The sequence below is a fragment of the Rhinoderma darwinii genome, chromosome 4 (assembly GCF_050947455.1).
Source record: "Rhinoderma darwinii isolate aRhiDar2 chromosome 4, aRhiDar2.hap1, whole genome shotgun sequence".
Taxonomy (NCBI): Eukaryota; Metazoa; Chordata; class Amphibia; order Anura; family Rhinodermatidae; genus Rhinoderma; species Rhinoderma darwinii.
The window spans coordinates 239,988,517-240,000,622 of NC_134690.1; the positions used below are offsets into that span (position 1 = coordinate 239,988,517).

General features: G+C 47.0%; 1 protein-coding gene across 1 annotated transcript in view; it reads left to right on the forward strand.

Annotated features, from left to right (window-relative positions):
- NDUFAF7 (NADH:ubiquinone oxidoreductase complex assembly factor 7) overlaps positions 1-12,106 on the forward strand; it is a 64,589-nt gene that overhangs the window by 4,481 nt on the left and 48,002 nt on the right. The window contains exons 2-3 of the mRNA XM_075862312.1: positions 3,990-4,147; positions 10,751-10,831. Coding sequence (XP_075718427.1) covers positions 3,990-4,147; positions 10,751-10,831 — 239 coding nt within the window. The remainder of the gene's footprint in view (positions 1-3,989; positions 4,148-10,750; positions 10,832-12,106) is intronic.

Consider the following 12,106-nt stretch of genomic DNA (forward strand, 5'->3'; position numbering starts at 1 on the left):
GGCAGCATCCGCAGAGGGCACTGTGGCACTATCTAAAAAGGGGCTGCCCAATCTTGACATGTTTGTCTGCCAAACGCTGCTAACTGAGCCGCCGGACTGCATTTAGCGACACTTAAACTGGAAAACTGGATTGTTGAAATAAGCACGTGGAGAAATCTCGCAAATTTTAAACCTAGCGCTATTATTATAGTACTGTAGTAGTATTATTCTAGTAATATAGTGTTATAGTAGTTAAAATAACTGATTGATTAACAATAATTTTGTATTGTATCAAATTTGAAAGTAATGCGGCCCGACCACTTCCCATTTTTTCAATATGCGGCCCACTTACCCGGCCGACTTTGAGACCCCTTCTCTACACTGGTACATCCTGTGTGATTGCCCCTTCCCCTTGCATACTTCTCCCTATTTGTACAAGGCTTGGTCTCCTGTGTACAACCTCCTCTCCCTCCCTGCTGGTATCTCTGAGGCTGCGTTTCAGTCAAGTGGTTGAGATTTATCAAATCTCATTGGCATGCTGAACGTTTTCCACCCTTTTCAACGTAGAAGTGGTGAATATGCAGTAAAATCTGCAACAAATCTGTATGTGGGTACCCTTTGTCTCAATGCACATGATGAGTATTACATGTGTACACAAATACAACTGCATGGGGCATTTGTTCTGCAGAACATCGTTTCCCAACGCACTGTTCTAGTCTAACTGCTGTTTGTTCACTTTGAATCATTCTATGGCTCGTGTAAAGGGGTCATTTACTGTGATAGAACTCGGCTCCAAAAGACACACTGTCACTATTTTGTTGCAAAGGTGCTTCTTGTACCTTTTTGTTGCTTCCTGGAAGCGCTCTTCTACAGCTCAAATTCTTCCCTCCAGACATGTCATATATTAGAAAGTTTCATCCCTTTAACCCCTTCCCGCCGCAGCCCTTTTTCAGATTTTCATTTTTGTTTTTTCCTCCCCACATTCTAGAAGCCATAACGTCTTTATTTTTCCATCGATATAGTCTTATGAGGGCTTGATTTTTGCGGGACGAGTTGTAGTTTTTCGTAGCACCCTTTATTTTGCCGTATAATGTACTAGGAAACGGGGAAAAAAATATTTGTGGGGTAGAAAATGAAAAAAACAGCGATTCCTCCATGGTTTTTCACCCGCCGTTTTTACGGAATTCACTGTTCAATTAAAACCATGTTCGAGTGCGATGCCGCTAGTTACTCTGAAGTGTTGGCTGTAACATACAGCCGACACCGGCATCGAATGGACCGGCCCGCTCCGTACTTCCCCTACCCAACTTTGGCGTATGGATACGTCAAATGTCGGGAAGGGGTTAAATGATACTGTCAATAGAGACGCAAATTCATGCAACTGTATGCCTAGTATCAAGCCATCCTAGCGGCCAGATGTTGGCACACATCTGGCTTCTCTAAACACCCGACTATCCGCTGATATTGCCAATGGAAGTTACATGTGAACACTCATTTTCCCTGCAGTGGTTTGGTGGGCGACCAGACATCTTTGGTTCCGCACTGCAGAACTTGCAGAAGGGGACAGAAGTGGGTCCCAAGTATGAGATTTACATCTATGATGTCCATATGCCCTAGGAGGTAAAAAATGCATAGTAGCCTACACTTTTTTTTTCTTTCCTGCAAATAAAAAAAACAAAAAACAGTCAATACAGATATAACATGGCAAACGTCTGTACAATTGAAGCCTATAGGTATGTTACAGTATGTCTACATTCTCCTTTGTAGTGACAAAACACAGTGTTAAAGGGAACGTGTCGCGAATTAAACTTTTTTTTAAGTGTCGTTACTTATTTCTATTAGATTTTCTACGTTTTTTGCTGTATTTTTTTTTTCTTCCATATGGTGGAAAGTATTACAAATTAAATAATAATTTGACATGTTTTCCTATGTTGGCCACCAGGGGGAGCACTTCCCAGAATTATAGCAAGCTGAATAAGGCAAAGCAACCTGACTCACAGCTGCTATAAATGTTGGAGGGAATCTCACCCCCCTTCCCACAAGCCAGGAAAAGGTGTCTTCAAATTGCTAAGCAGTGTCCGGCAGCCATTTTGGGTGTGATTGTACAAATGGCAGCTGACAGAAGCTATAGGACACACCAAAAGGCTAAGTATATGTTCACACGCTTACTAAACAAAGGGAAAACAGCTCCTGATTTTCAGCCATTTTTTAATCAAACTCGCGTTTTTTTTAACGGCTGTTTTTCTATAAAGTCAATGAAAACCGGCTCCAAAAACGTCCCAAGAAGTGATGTGCACTTCATTTTGGTGGGCTTCTTTTTAAGTGCCGGTTTTGGAAAACTGAAAACATTGTGTGTGAACATACCCTTAGAATGATGAAAGTGAAGTGAATGACTTTTCAGTTGACCAGTTCACACGCCATGTATTTGACACGTTTTTTTTTTTTTTTTTGCACGTTTTATGTGCAAAAAACCACATTAAAAAGACGCTTGATTACACTTGATTTTGCGTATTTGGGGGGATTTGTGTGTGTGGGGGGGGGGGTGCTCGCCGCCGATGTCAAAACAGCTGATAAGCGGCTATGAAGTATCAGCGGCGCCCATGCACACTCCGCTCTGCGCCACACATACACACGGGTAAAGTCTTAAAGGGGTCGTCCAGGAAAACATGGCGCCGCACCTTACCTCAGGTCGTGTGTGGTATTACAGCTCTGTCCTATTCACTTCAATGGAGGTGAACTGCAATACCAGACACAACCTGAAGACAGGTGCGGCGCTGTGTCTCCAATCCGGACACCCCTTCTGTCCTGAGATGACCCGACGGGGGAGGCGAGTGTCAGAGCCACCCACCGCCATCACTGCAGACAGAACCACACAACTACGGCATGAGGGCAGTGCTTGTCCTGAGTGCACTGTCTCTTGTTATGGACAGATTTCTAGTCACATGAACCCCGTCTGCATCAGAACCAGTAACCTAGGTCCGATCACATGACAGAGTGGGATCACCAAAAACCCTGTGCACCCTCAGCCCGTGCATCCAGCCCTTTCCTGGTTACATCTGCTTCTGGGAAAGCTGGGTGACCACCATTACCCCTCCTACTGGAGTGTGTTTGGAGATGTGACTAATGAACCTCTCACACTCCAGTAGGAGGGGTAATGGTGGTCACCCAGCTTTCCCAGACCCCTGAACAGTAAATCTCTCTAGTTGTACTTAGACTGTTTGGGAATGTAACTAATGAACCTCTCAGTCTCAGCACAAGATGAGAGATTTATCGTTCAGGGGTCTGGGAAAGCTGGGTACCACACTAACAGCGGGCATATTGTTTATCACCCAGCTTTCCCAGGACAGTTACATCATGTGTCCTTTATACTGAGTCTACTGCACGACTACAGGGGGCCTGTCGGGGGAGGGCGGGGGCCGTAGGGGGAGGGGGGGCCCGTTGGGGGTCACGAGAGCGGGGGTCTGTGAGATAGAGGGACAGACAGAGACACACCTTACCTGCAGTGCAGCTGGTCTTCATGATGGCGCCTTCTGTCTCCCTGCAAACAGCTGCTCTTCTGTGTGACTCTGACCTGCGTCTGCGCAGTACAGAGCCAGAGAGCAGAGTCAATGGAACGGCTCCCGTTCATTGTGCCCTATGCACTGTAGCTGCCGTATTCCATCTCTGTATGTGTCGTTAATCGACACATACAGAGATGAAAAAAAAATGGCAGCCCCCATAGAGAAGTAAAAGTTAGAAAAAAGAAAAAGTAAAACACAAACACACAAATAAATAAAATGTATTTTAATAACATACTAAAAGCAATATTATATAAAAAAAAAAAATTTTTGCGACACCCGTCCTTTAACTTAGGCTAATTGAATATGTTGGCTTGAGTGTTAGTTTAGGTAGAGGTATAGAGTTTTAGGATGGTAAGTTCTTACTATCCTACCTTATTCACACCATAGAAGTGTGCTTCTTGAAAAAAAAATGGAACATTTAAAATGGTTATTCTTCCTTTTATATTTTAGCATTTGCTGCAAGTCATATCGGCAGATACCAGAGTAACAAACCTGGAGGACCTGAGGATTGCAACCAACTCCTCAAACAGCTTCTTATGAAAATAAAGGCAACAGGTCCTATTACAGTTGCTGAATACATGAAAGAGGTTTTAACAAATCCTATTAAGGTTTGTGTTCTTATTTTTTCCTGATGTGGCAGATTTTTAGTTTTTTATTTGATTGTTTAGTTTGCTATTCATGTTTCCTTTTTTTATACCTGGTGGCTGGTTTGGAGGAGAACAATTACTCATCAACATTCACATAAACTGTGATGGCAGGAAGGAGGTGAAGGGAAAGTGAGCCCTAATCTACCCACCGCCCTGTCCCTGCCTACTTGCAACGACCCGCCCTAGGCGACGAGGTACAACTGGGCGGCGGTCCCTACGCTGTCTAAGTGCACAGGAAAATAAACAGGGAACACGCAAGGGAAGGGGCAGTAGCCACGGAACGCCACGAGGAAACGGAGCGGCGAACGAACAGTCAGGACCAGGACGAAGTGAGTAACCCGAGCGGGCACGGAGACAGAAGCAAGCCAGGGGCAAAGCAAAGCAAGACAAGGGGAACTGCAGCAAGGCAGAAGCACGGCAGAAGCAGGCTGGAGCAAGCAGCAGTGGGGCCAGGAATCCAAAAGAATAACAAGCAATGAGGAAGAGAAAACTGCAGGTATAAATGGACAGGGGGCGGAGCTAACTCTGACTGACCAGGCCGCGATAGGCTCTCCCACTCCTGAGCCTGCCACCCTGATTGGTGGGAGCCGGTGTCAGTCTAAGAGGTCTGGCCTCAGGTGTCGACTGATTAACCCTGGGAGTCTCCACAGACGTAGTGCCTGGCAGATCCATTACAGTACTCCCCCTTTTATGAGGGGCCACCGGACCCTTACTAAGAGGACCCGGTTTAGTGGGGAAGAGAAGGTGGAACCTCCTGACCAATACCCCAGCGTGAACATCTCGAGCAGGTACCCAAGTCCTCTCCTCCGGCCCGTATCCTCTCCAATGGACCAGGTACTGGAGGGAGCCCTGGATCATCCTACTGTCCACAATCTTGGCCACCTCGAATTCCACCCCCTCAGGGGTGAGAACGGGAACAGGAGGTTTCCTAGAGGGGGACCAGGACGGGGAGCAGCGTTTAAGGAGGGAGGCATGAAAGACGTCGTGTATGCGGAAGGATGGGGGCAGCTCCAGACGGAAGGATACAGGGTTGAGGACTTCAATGACCTTATAAGGCCCAATAAATCGGGGAGCAAACTTCCTGGACGAGACCTTAAGGCGCAAGTTCCTGGACGACAACCAGACCAAATCCCCGACGACAAACCGGGGGTTAGCAGAACGTCTACTATCTGCCTGAATCTTTTGTGCGCTCTGGGACGCCTCTAGGTTCTTCTGAACCTGGGCCCAGACAGTGCACAGTTCCCGATGAACATCCTCTACCTCAGGATTATTGGAACAACCAGGGGAGACGGAGGAGAACCTTGGGTTAAACCCGAAATTACAGAAAAACGGGGAGACCCCTGACGAGTTACTGACCCGGTTATTCAGGGAGAATTCAGCAAGGGGAAGGAATGAGACCCAATCGAATTGACAGTCAGAGATGAAACACCTTAAATATTGTTCCAGGGATTGGTTGGTCCTTTCCGTTTGGCCGTTAGTTTCGGGATGGAAGGCGGAGGAGAAGGACAGATCAATCTCCAACTTTTTACAAAAGGCTCTCCAAAATAAGGAAACAAATTGTACCCCTCTGTCCGAAACGATATTGACTGGGGCCCCATGGAGACGCAGGATGTGTTTCACAAATAAAGAAGCTAACGTCTTGGCGTTAGGTAGCTTCTTAAGGGGCACAAAGTGGCACATCTTGCTGAAGCGGTCGACTACCACCCACACCACCGACTTGCCCTGAGATGGAGGCAAATCGGTGATAAAATCCATGGAGATATGGGTCCAAGGTCTCTGGGGAATGGGCAAGGGACGTAGTAGGCCCGCAGGTCGGGACCTAGGGGTTTTGGACCTAGCGCAAACCTCACAAGCGGCGACGTAAGCCCTAACATCTTTAGGCAACCCAGGCCACCAATAGTTTCTGGTAATGAGGTGTTTGGTGCCCAAGATGCCAGGATGACCAGATAGAGCGGAGTCATGGTTTTCCCTGAGTACCCTCAGCCGGTATTGCAGGGGAACAAACAGTTTGTCCCCAGGGGCGTTCCCGGGAGCTGCACCCTGATCAGCCGCGATATCAGAAGCTAAATCAGAATCCGTGGCAGAGACGATTATACCAGGGGGTAAAATACAAGCGGGATCCTTCTCGGAAGGAGGATTGGCCATGAAACTACGTGACAGAGCATCAGCCTTAATATTCTTGGACCCAGCCCTATAGGTAACCAAGAAATTAAATCTGGTAAAGAATAGTGCCCACCGAGCTTGTCTAGGATTAAGCCTCCGGGCCGATTCTAGGAAAACCAGATTCTTGTGATCCGTAAGGACCGTTACCTGGTGTCTGGCCCCCTCCAGGAAGTGCCGCCACTCCTCAAAAGCCCATTTAATGGCTAGAAGTTCGCGGTTGCCAATATCATAGTTACTCTCCGTGGGCGAAAACTTCCTAGAGAAGTAAGCACAGGGGCGGAGATGGGTGAGGGAGCTGGTACCCTGGGACAAGACGGCCCCCACTCCCACCTCGGAAGCGTCAACCTCCACAATAAATGGCTCCTCTTGGTTGGGCTGAATCAGCACGGGGGCCGAGATAAAGCACTTCTTGAGAGTCTCAAAGGCCTGGACGGCCTCAGGGGGCCAATGGAGGACATCAGCACCCTTGCGGGTAAGGTCCGTAAGAGGCTTAGCGACGACCGAGAAGTTGGCAATAAATCTCCTGTAATAGTTGGCGAACCCTAAAAAACACTGTAACGCCTTAAGGGAGGCAGGTTGGACCCATTCCGCCACAGCTTGAACCTTGGCAGGGTCCATGCGGAATTCATGAGGAGTGAGGATTTGCCCTAAAAATGGTATCTCCTGTACCCCAAAGACACATTTTTCAGTCTTAGCAAACAGATTATTCTCCCGAAGGACCTGGAGCACCTTCCTGACATGCTCCACGTGAGAGGACCAGTCCTTGGAAAACACCAGTATGTCATCAAGGTACACAACAAGAAAATTACCCAGGTACTCTCTCAGGATTTCATTAATAAAATTCTGGAAGACAGCAGGGGCGTTACACAACCCAAAGGGCATGACCAGGTATTCGAAATGACCCTCGGGTGTGTTGAACGCAGTTTTCCACTCATCCCCCTCTTTGATGCGGATAAGGTTATATGCCCCCCGTAGATCGAACTTAGAAAACCATTGGGCTCCCTGAACCTGATTAAAAAGATCCGGAATCAAAGGAAGTGGGTACTGGTTCCTTACAGTGACCTTATTCAGGTTACGATAATCAATGCACGGCCTAAGACCACCATCCTTCTTCCCCACGAAGAAGAAGCCAGCACCTACAGGAGAAGTCGAGGGGCGAATGAAACCCTTGGCCAGGCATTCTTGGATATACACCCTCATGGCTTCACGTTCAGGACATGAAAGATTAAATATCCTACCCTTAGGAAGCTTGGCACCAGGCACCAAATCGATAGCGCAATCGTAATCTCTATGGGGGGGCAACACCTCGGAGGCCTCCTTAGAAAACACATCGGCGAAGTCCTGAACAAACTCAGGAAGCGTGTTTACCTCCTCCCGGGGAGAAATAGAGTTAACAGAGAGACATGACGTAAGACATTCATTACCCCATTTGGTGAGATCCCCAGTATTCCAATCAAACGTGGGATTATGCAACTGCAACCAGGGAAGACCTAATACCAGATCAGACGATAATCCCTGCATCACCAGTACAGAGCACTGCTCCAAATGCATGGAGCCAACAAGGAGTTCAAAAACAGGAGTATGCTGAGTAAAATAACCATTAGCAAGGGGAGTCGAGTCGATACCTACTACAGGGATAGGATAAGGTAAATCAATACAAGGCATCTTTAGAGACATAGCAAATTCCACAGACATGATATTAGCAGATGAACCAGAATCCACGAAAGCACTGCCCGTGGCAGACCGGCCAGCAAACGAGACCTGAAAGGGAAGCAAAATTTTATTGCGTTTCACATTAACGGGAAATACCTGTGCGCCCAAGTGACCTCCCCGATGATCACTTAGGCGCGGAAGGTTTTCCGGCTTCTTATTCTTGCGCCTGGGACAGGTGTTCAGTAGATGCTTGTCGTCCCCACAGTAGAAGCAGAGACCGTTCATTCTGCGAAACTCCCTACGTTGTCGAGGGGACATGGAGGCCCCGAGTTGCATGGGTACCTCCGAGTCCTCCGTGGAGGGGCGAGGAGGCGGGACCTCGGGGGGGATCGCAGAAAAGTCAGAGGGGAGCACACTGAAGCGTTCTAGCTGACGTTCCCTGAGACGTCGGTCAAGTCGTACTGCTAGGGCCATAACCTGGTCAAGGGAGTCAGACGAGGGGTAGCTAACCAGCAGATCCTTCAGGGCGTCAGATAATCCTAACCTAAACTGGCACCTTAGGGCCGGATCGTTCCACTGAGAAGCTACGCACCACTTCCTAAAATCAGAACAGTATTCCTCAACCGGTCTCCTACCCTGACGTAAGGTCACCAGCTGACTCTCGGCTAAAGCAGTCCTGTCAGTCTCGTCGTAAATGAGTCCGAGGGCAGAGAAAAAACGATCAACAGAGGAAAGTTCAGGGGCGTCAGGAGCCAAGGAGAAGGCCCACTCTTGGGGCCCTTCCTGGAGTCGGGATATGATGATACCCACCCGCTGGTTCTCGGAACCTGAGGAGTGGGGCTTAAGGCGGAAATATAGTCTGCAACTCTCCCGGAAGGAGAGAAACGTCTTACGGTCCCCTGAAAACCGGTCAGGTAACTTGAGGTCGGGTTCTAGAGGTGAGGTGGTGCGCCCAACCCCTTGGGCCAGGGCCTGGACCTGTAGGGAGAGGCCCTGCATCTGCTGGGTCAGGGTCTCAAGGGGGTCCATGATAGCGACAGCGTAGGAGAAATGGTAGACTAGGTAAGGGCTTGTTATTCTGTGATGGCAGGAAGGAGGTGAAGGGAAAGTGAGCCCTAATCTACCCACCGCCCTGTCCCTGCCTACTTGCAACGACCCGCCCTAGGCGACGAGGTACAACTGGGCGGCGGTCCCTACGCTGTCTAAGTGCACAGGAAAATAAACAGGGAACACGCAAGGGAAGGGGCAGTAGCCACGGAACGCCACGAGGAAACGGAGCGGCGAACGAACAGTCAGGACCAGGACGAAGTGAGTAACCCGAGCGGGCACGGAGACAGAAGCAAGCCAGGGGCAAAGCAAAGCAAGACAAGGGGAACTGCAGCAAGGCAGAAGCACGGCAGAAGCAGGCTGGAGCAAGCAGCAGTGGGGCCAGGAATCCAAAAGAATAACAAGCAATGAGGAAGAGAAAACTGCAGGTATAAATGGACAGGGGGCGGAGCTAACTCTGACTGACCAGGCCGCGATAGGCTCTCCCACTCCTGAGCCTGCCACCCTGATTGGTGGGAGCCGGTGTCAGTCTAAGAGGTCTGGCCTCAGGTGTCGACTGATTAACCCTGGGAGTCTCCACAGACGTAGTGCCTGGCAGATCCATTACATAAACATCTAGATTGTTATTGGCTACACAAAAACAAGCATTCTATGAAGCTTTTCATTTTGATGGTGATCATGTAAATCTGGCTCTGAACGTTCTTTCTGAAAATGCAGTTCAGTCCAGCCCCAACCTGCCTATATATACCTCGGCATCTATGGTAACTGGTCTAAGAATTCTTTTGGTGCCTCCGTTGCATGCAGCCCTTACACATTGTAGATTCAGCCCACTCCTTTGATAATTCACGCTGGTGGCTTATATAGATGTGACAACCACACTGACTATTATTGTCAGGGACACTGCATATTTGGATTAATTTAGGGCAACAAGAATGGTTTATCCTCTCTCCCTTGTTCTATTAAATTTTTCGCTTGACCATTTACTATATTATCTGCACACTACTTCCAGGTTCCGGGGAGCGGGCATAGGCACAACGGAACTAAGGGTGGCAGCTTTTGCAGATGACATCCTTCTCATGATAGCCAATCTGAAGGACTCTTTAGGGCCACTTCACAGCTCAAGAAACTGGGCTATATATCAGGTTACACTGTTTACCTGGATAAAGCTGAGGCTCTGCTCATGATAGGTGGAGTCAACTATTAAATATCTAGGGGTTAACATAACAAAACAAACCTCTCAATTATATGGCACAAACTTTCAACCATACATTACCTTAAAGTTCACACTGGAAGATTGGAATCATTCCTTACTCTCATATATATATACACGAGCCGCCCAAATGTCTCCGTGACTCGTACGAGTAGACTCAACGGGGGACCGCCCACTTGACAGTCTACTCGTACAGGTAACGGGACCGATTGCAGGGGAATGCGGGTGGCTAGAAAAAAAAAAAAGATTAGCGATCCACTAAGTGCTGAATCGGTTGGTAAGCTATCCAGCTAATATTAGATGTCAGAGGACGTGACAGGTCCTCCTTAATGGAAGAACCAGAATGTCAAATGTAATGTTTGTGTTTCAAAACTCAATAAAATTTTAAATTTAATGTGTGTCCTTTTCCGCTGTATATATTTTAAATAAGAATGCATTTCGTGATATATGCCTGCTAAATATAAAGCCATCTTTTCCTTAATGTTATTAAGGGCTACTATATGCACCATGACATTCTGGGGGAACAAGGAGATTTTGTTACATCACCGGAAATAAGCCAAGTATTTGGAGAGGTATTTTTGTTCAGTACTTCTGTTTTTAACATATTACCTTGACATCTATTCTGTAACCCCCCACCTTGATATAATAGTACATCTAGGGTCTGAGCTGTTCGTACCATGACGTACTATTCTGTCAATGTGATCATGTGGCCAATGCCACTCTTGCTACCTGATCACTAGCAGGAGTACATCCATAGCGTTTACCTGTGATATTGCGGGAAGCGGTAAAACATAAGATCCTAGTAGTGATCCTCCTCAGTGCCACAATACCCTTGTACAGGTGTCTCTGGAAACTGCACAGGACCTGACTTGTCTCCTATTTCAATGCGCAGGCGCAATATGCTGGCATAAGTAAATTGCTTACACAAAGCATGACAGTATGCCAAACAACTCCGCCTATAAGATTGCTGTAGTCTCCAGGAGAGTGGTCTCCCCCCATAGTCTGTGCCATATTAGCACATAGTATTATATGGTGTAATGAACTGATGAATTATTGCTTTCCTGTCAAATAGATGTGACCAGAGGACCTTTTTAGGGCAGACATAAGTAAGTTTTCTTACAATCTAAAGGTATATTCACACATAGTGGTGCATCAGAAAGACAATAACACAACACAGGGAAAAAAAACATCTGTAAATAAATATTATTTTTTTTTGCTTCAGTTTTATAATAGACATAGTTCTAGATAAAGTCTCCTAGAATGGGTCCAGTGGTTGCATTACTGTATGTAGAAATCCCACTGTATGAACGGAAAATTTAGCCGGCTTAAACTGCACCGTGAATGGGATTTTATAAAAAATCATGCTGTTGCAAAACTGCCTCTTGTGAATAAAGACTCATTATTTTTTTGGGGTAATTAATTTTAAAAATCATATCCAGATAGGGTCAGGTTATTTCTCAGGTATTTTCCAGTTCCTGTACAATAACTAGTTATTCTGTGTGTGGGAAATGTTTTTCACCCCCCCCCCCCTTCCTTTTCTTTAGGCTTGCAAATTTGCTTATGATACAACTGGCCTTTTTAAATTTTTTATTATTGATATGTTATTCGTTAAACATATTATTTTATATGAAACAATGTTCCTCTGCAATCCGCCTCTTTTCCCCCTGTATTCAGCCTGTTTATGAATAAGCAGTCTCCACTGACCATTTTTAACTGGGCATGGACCTAAGCTGCTCTGTCAGACAACTATGTTTTACGGCCCTTTAAGGCCTCATTTACACGAGCGTAATATACGCGCGTGCTTTTCACGCGTGTCGTACGCACCTATATTACTCTATGGGGCAGTG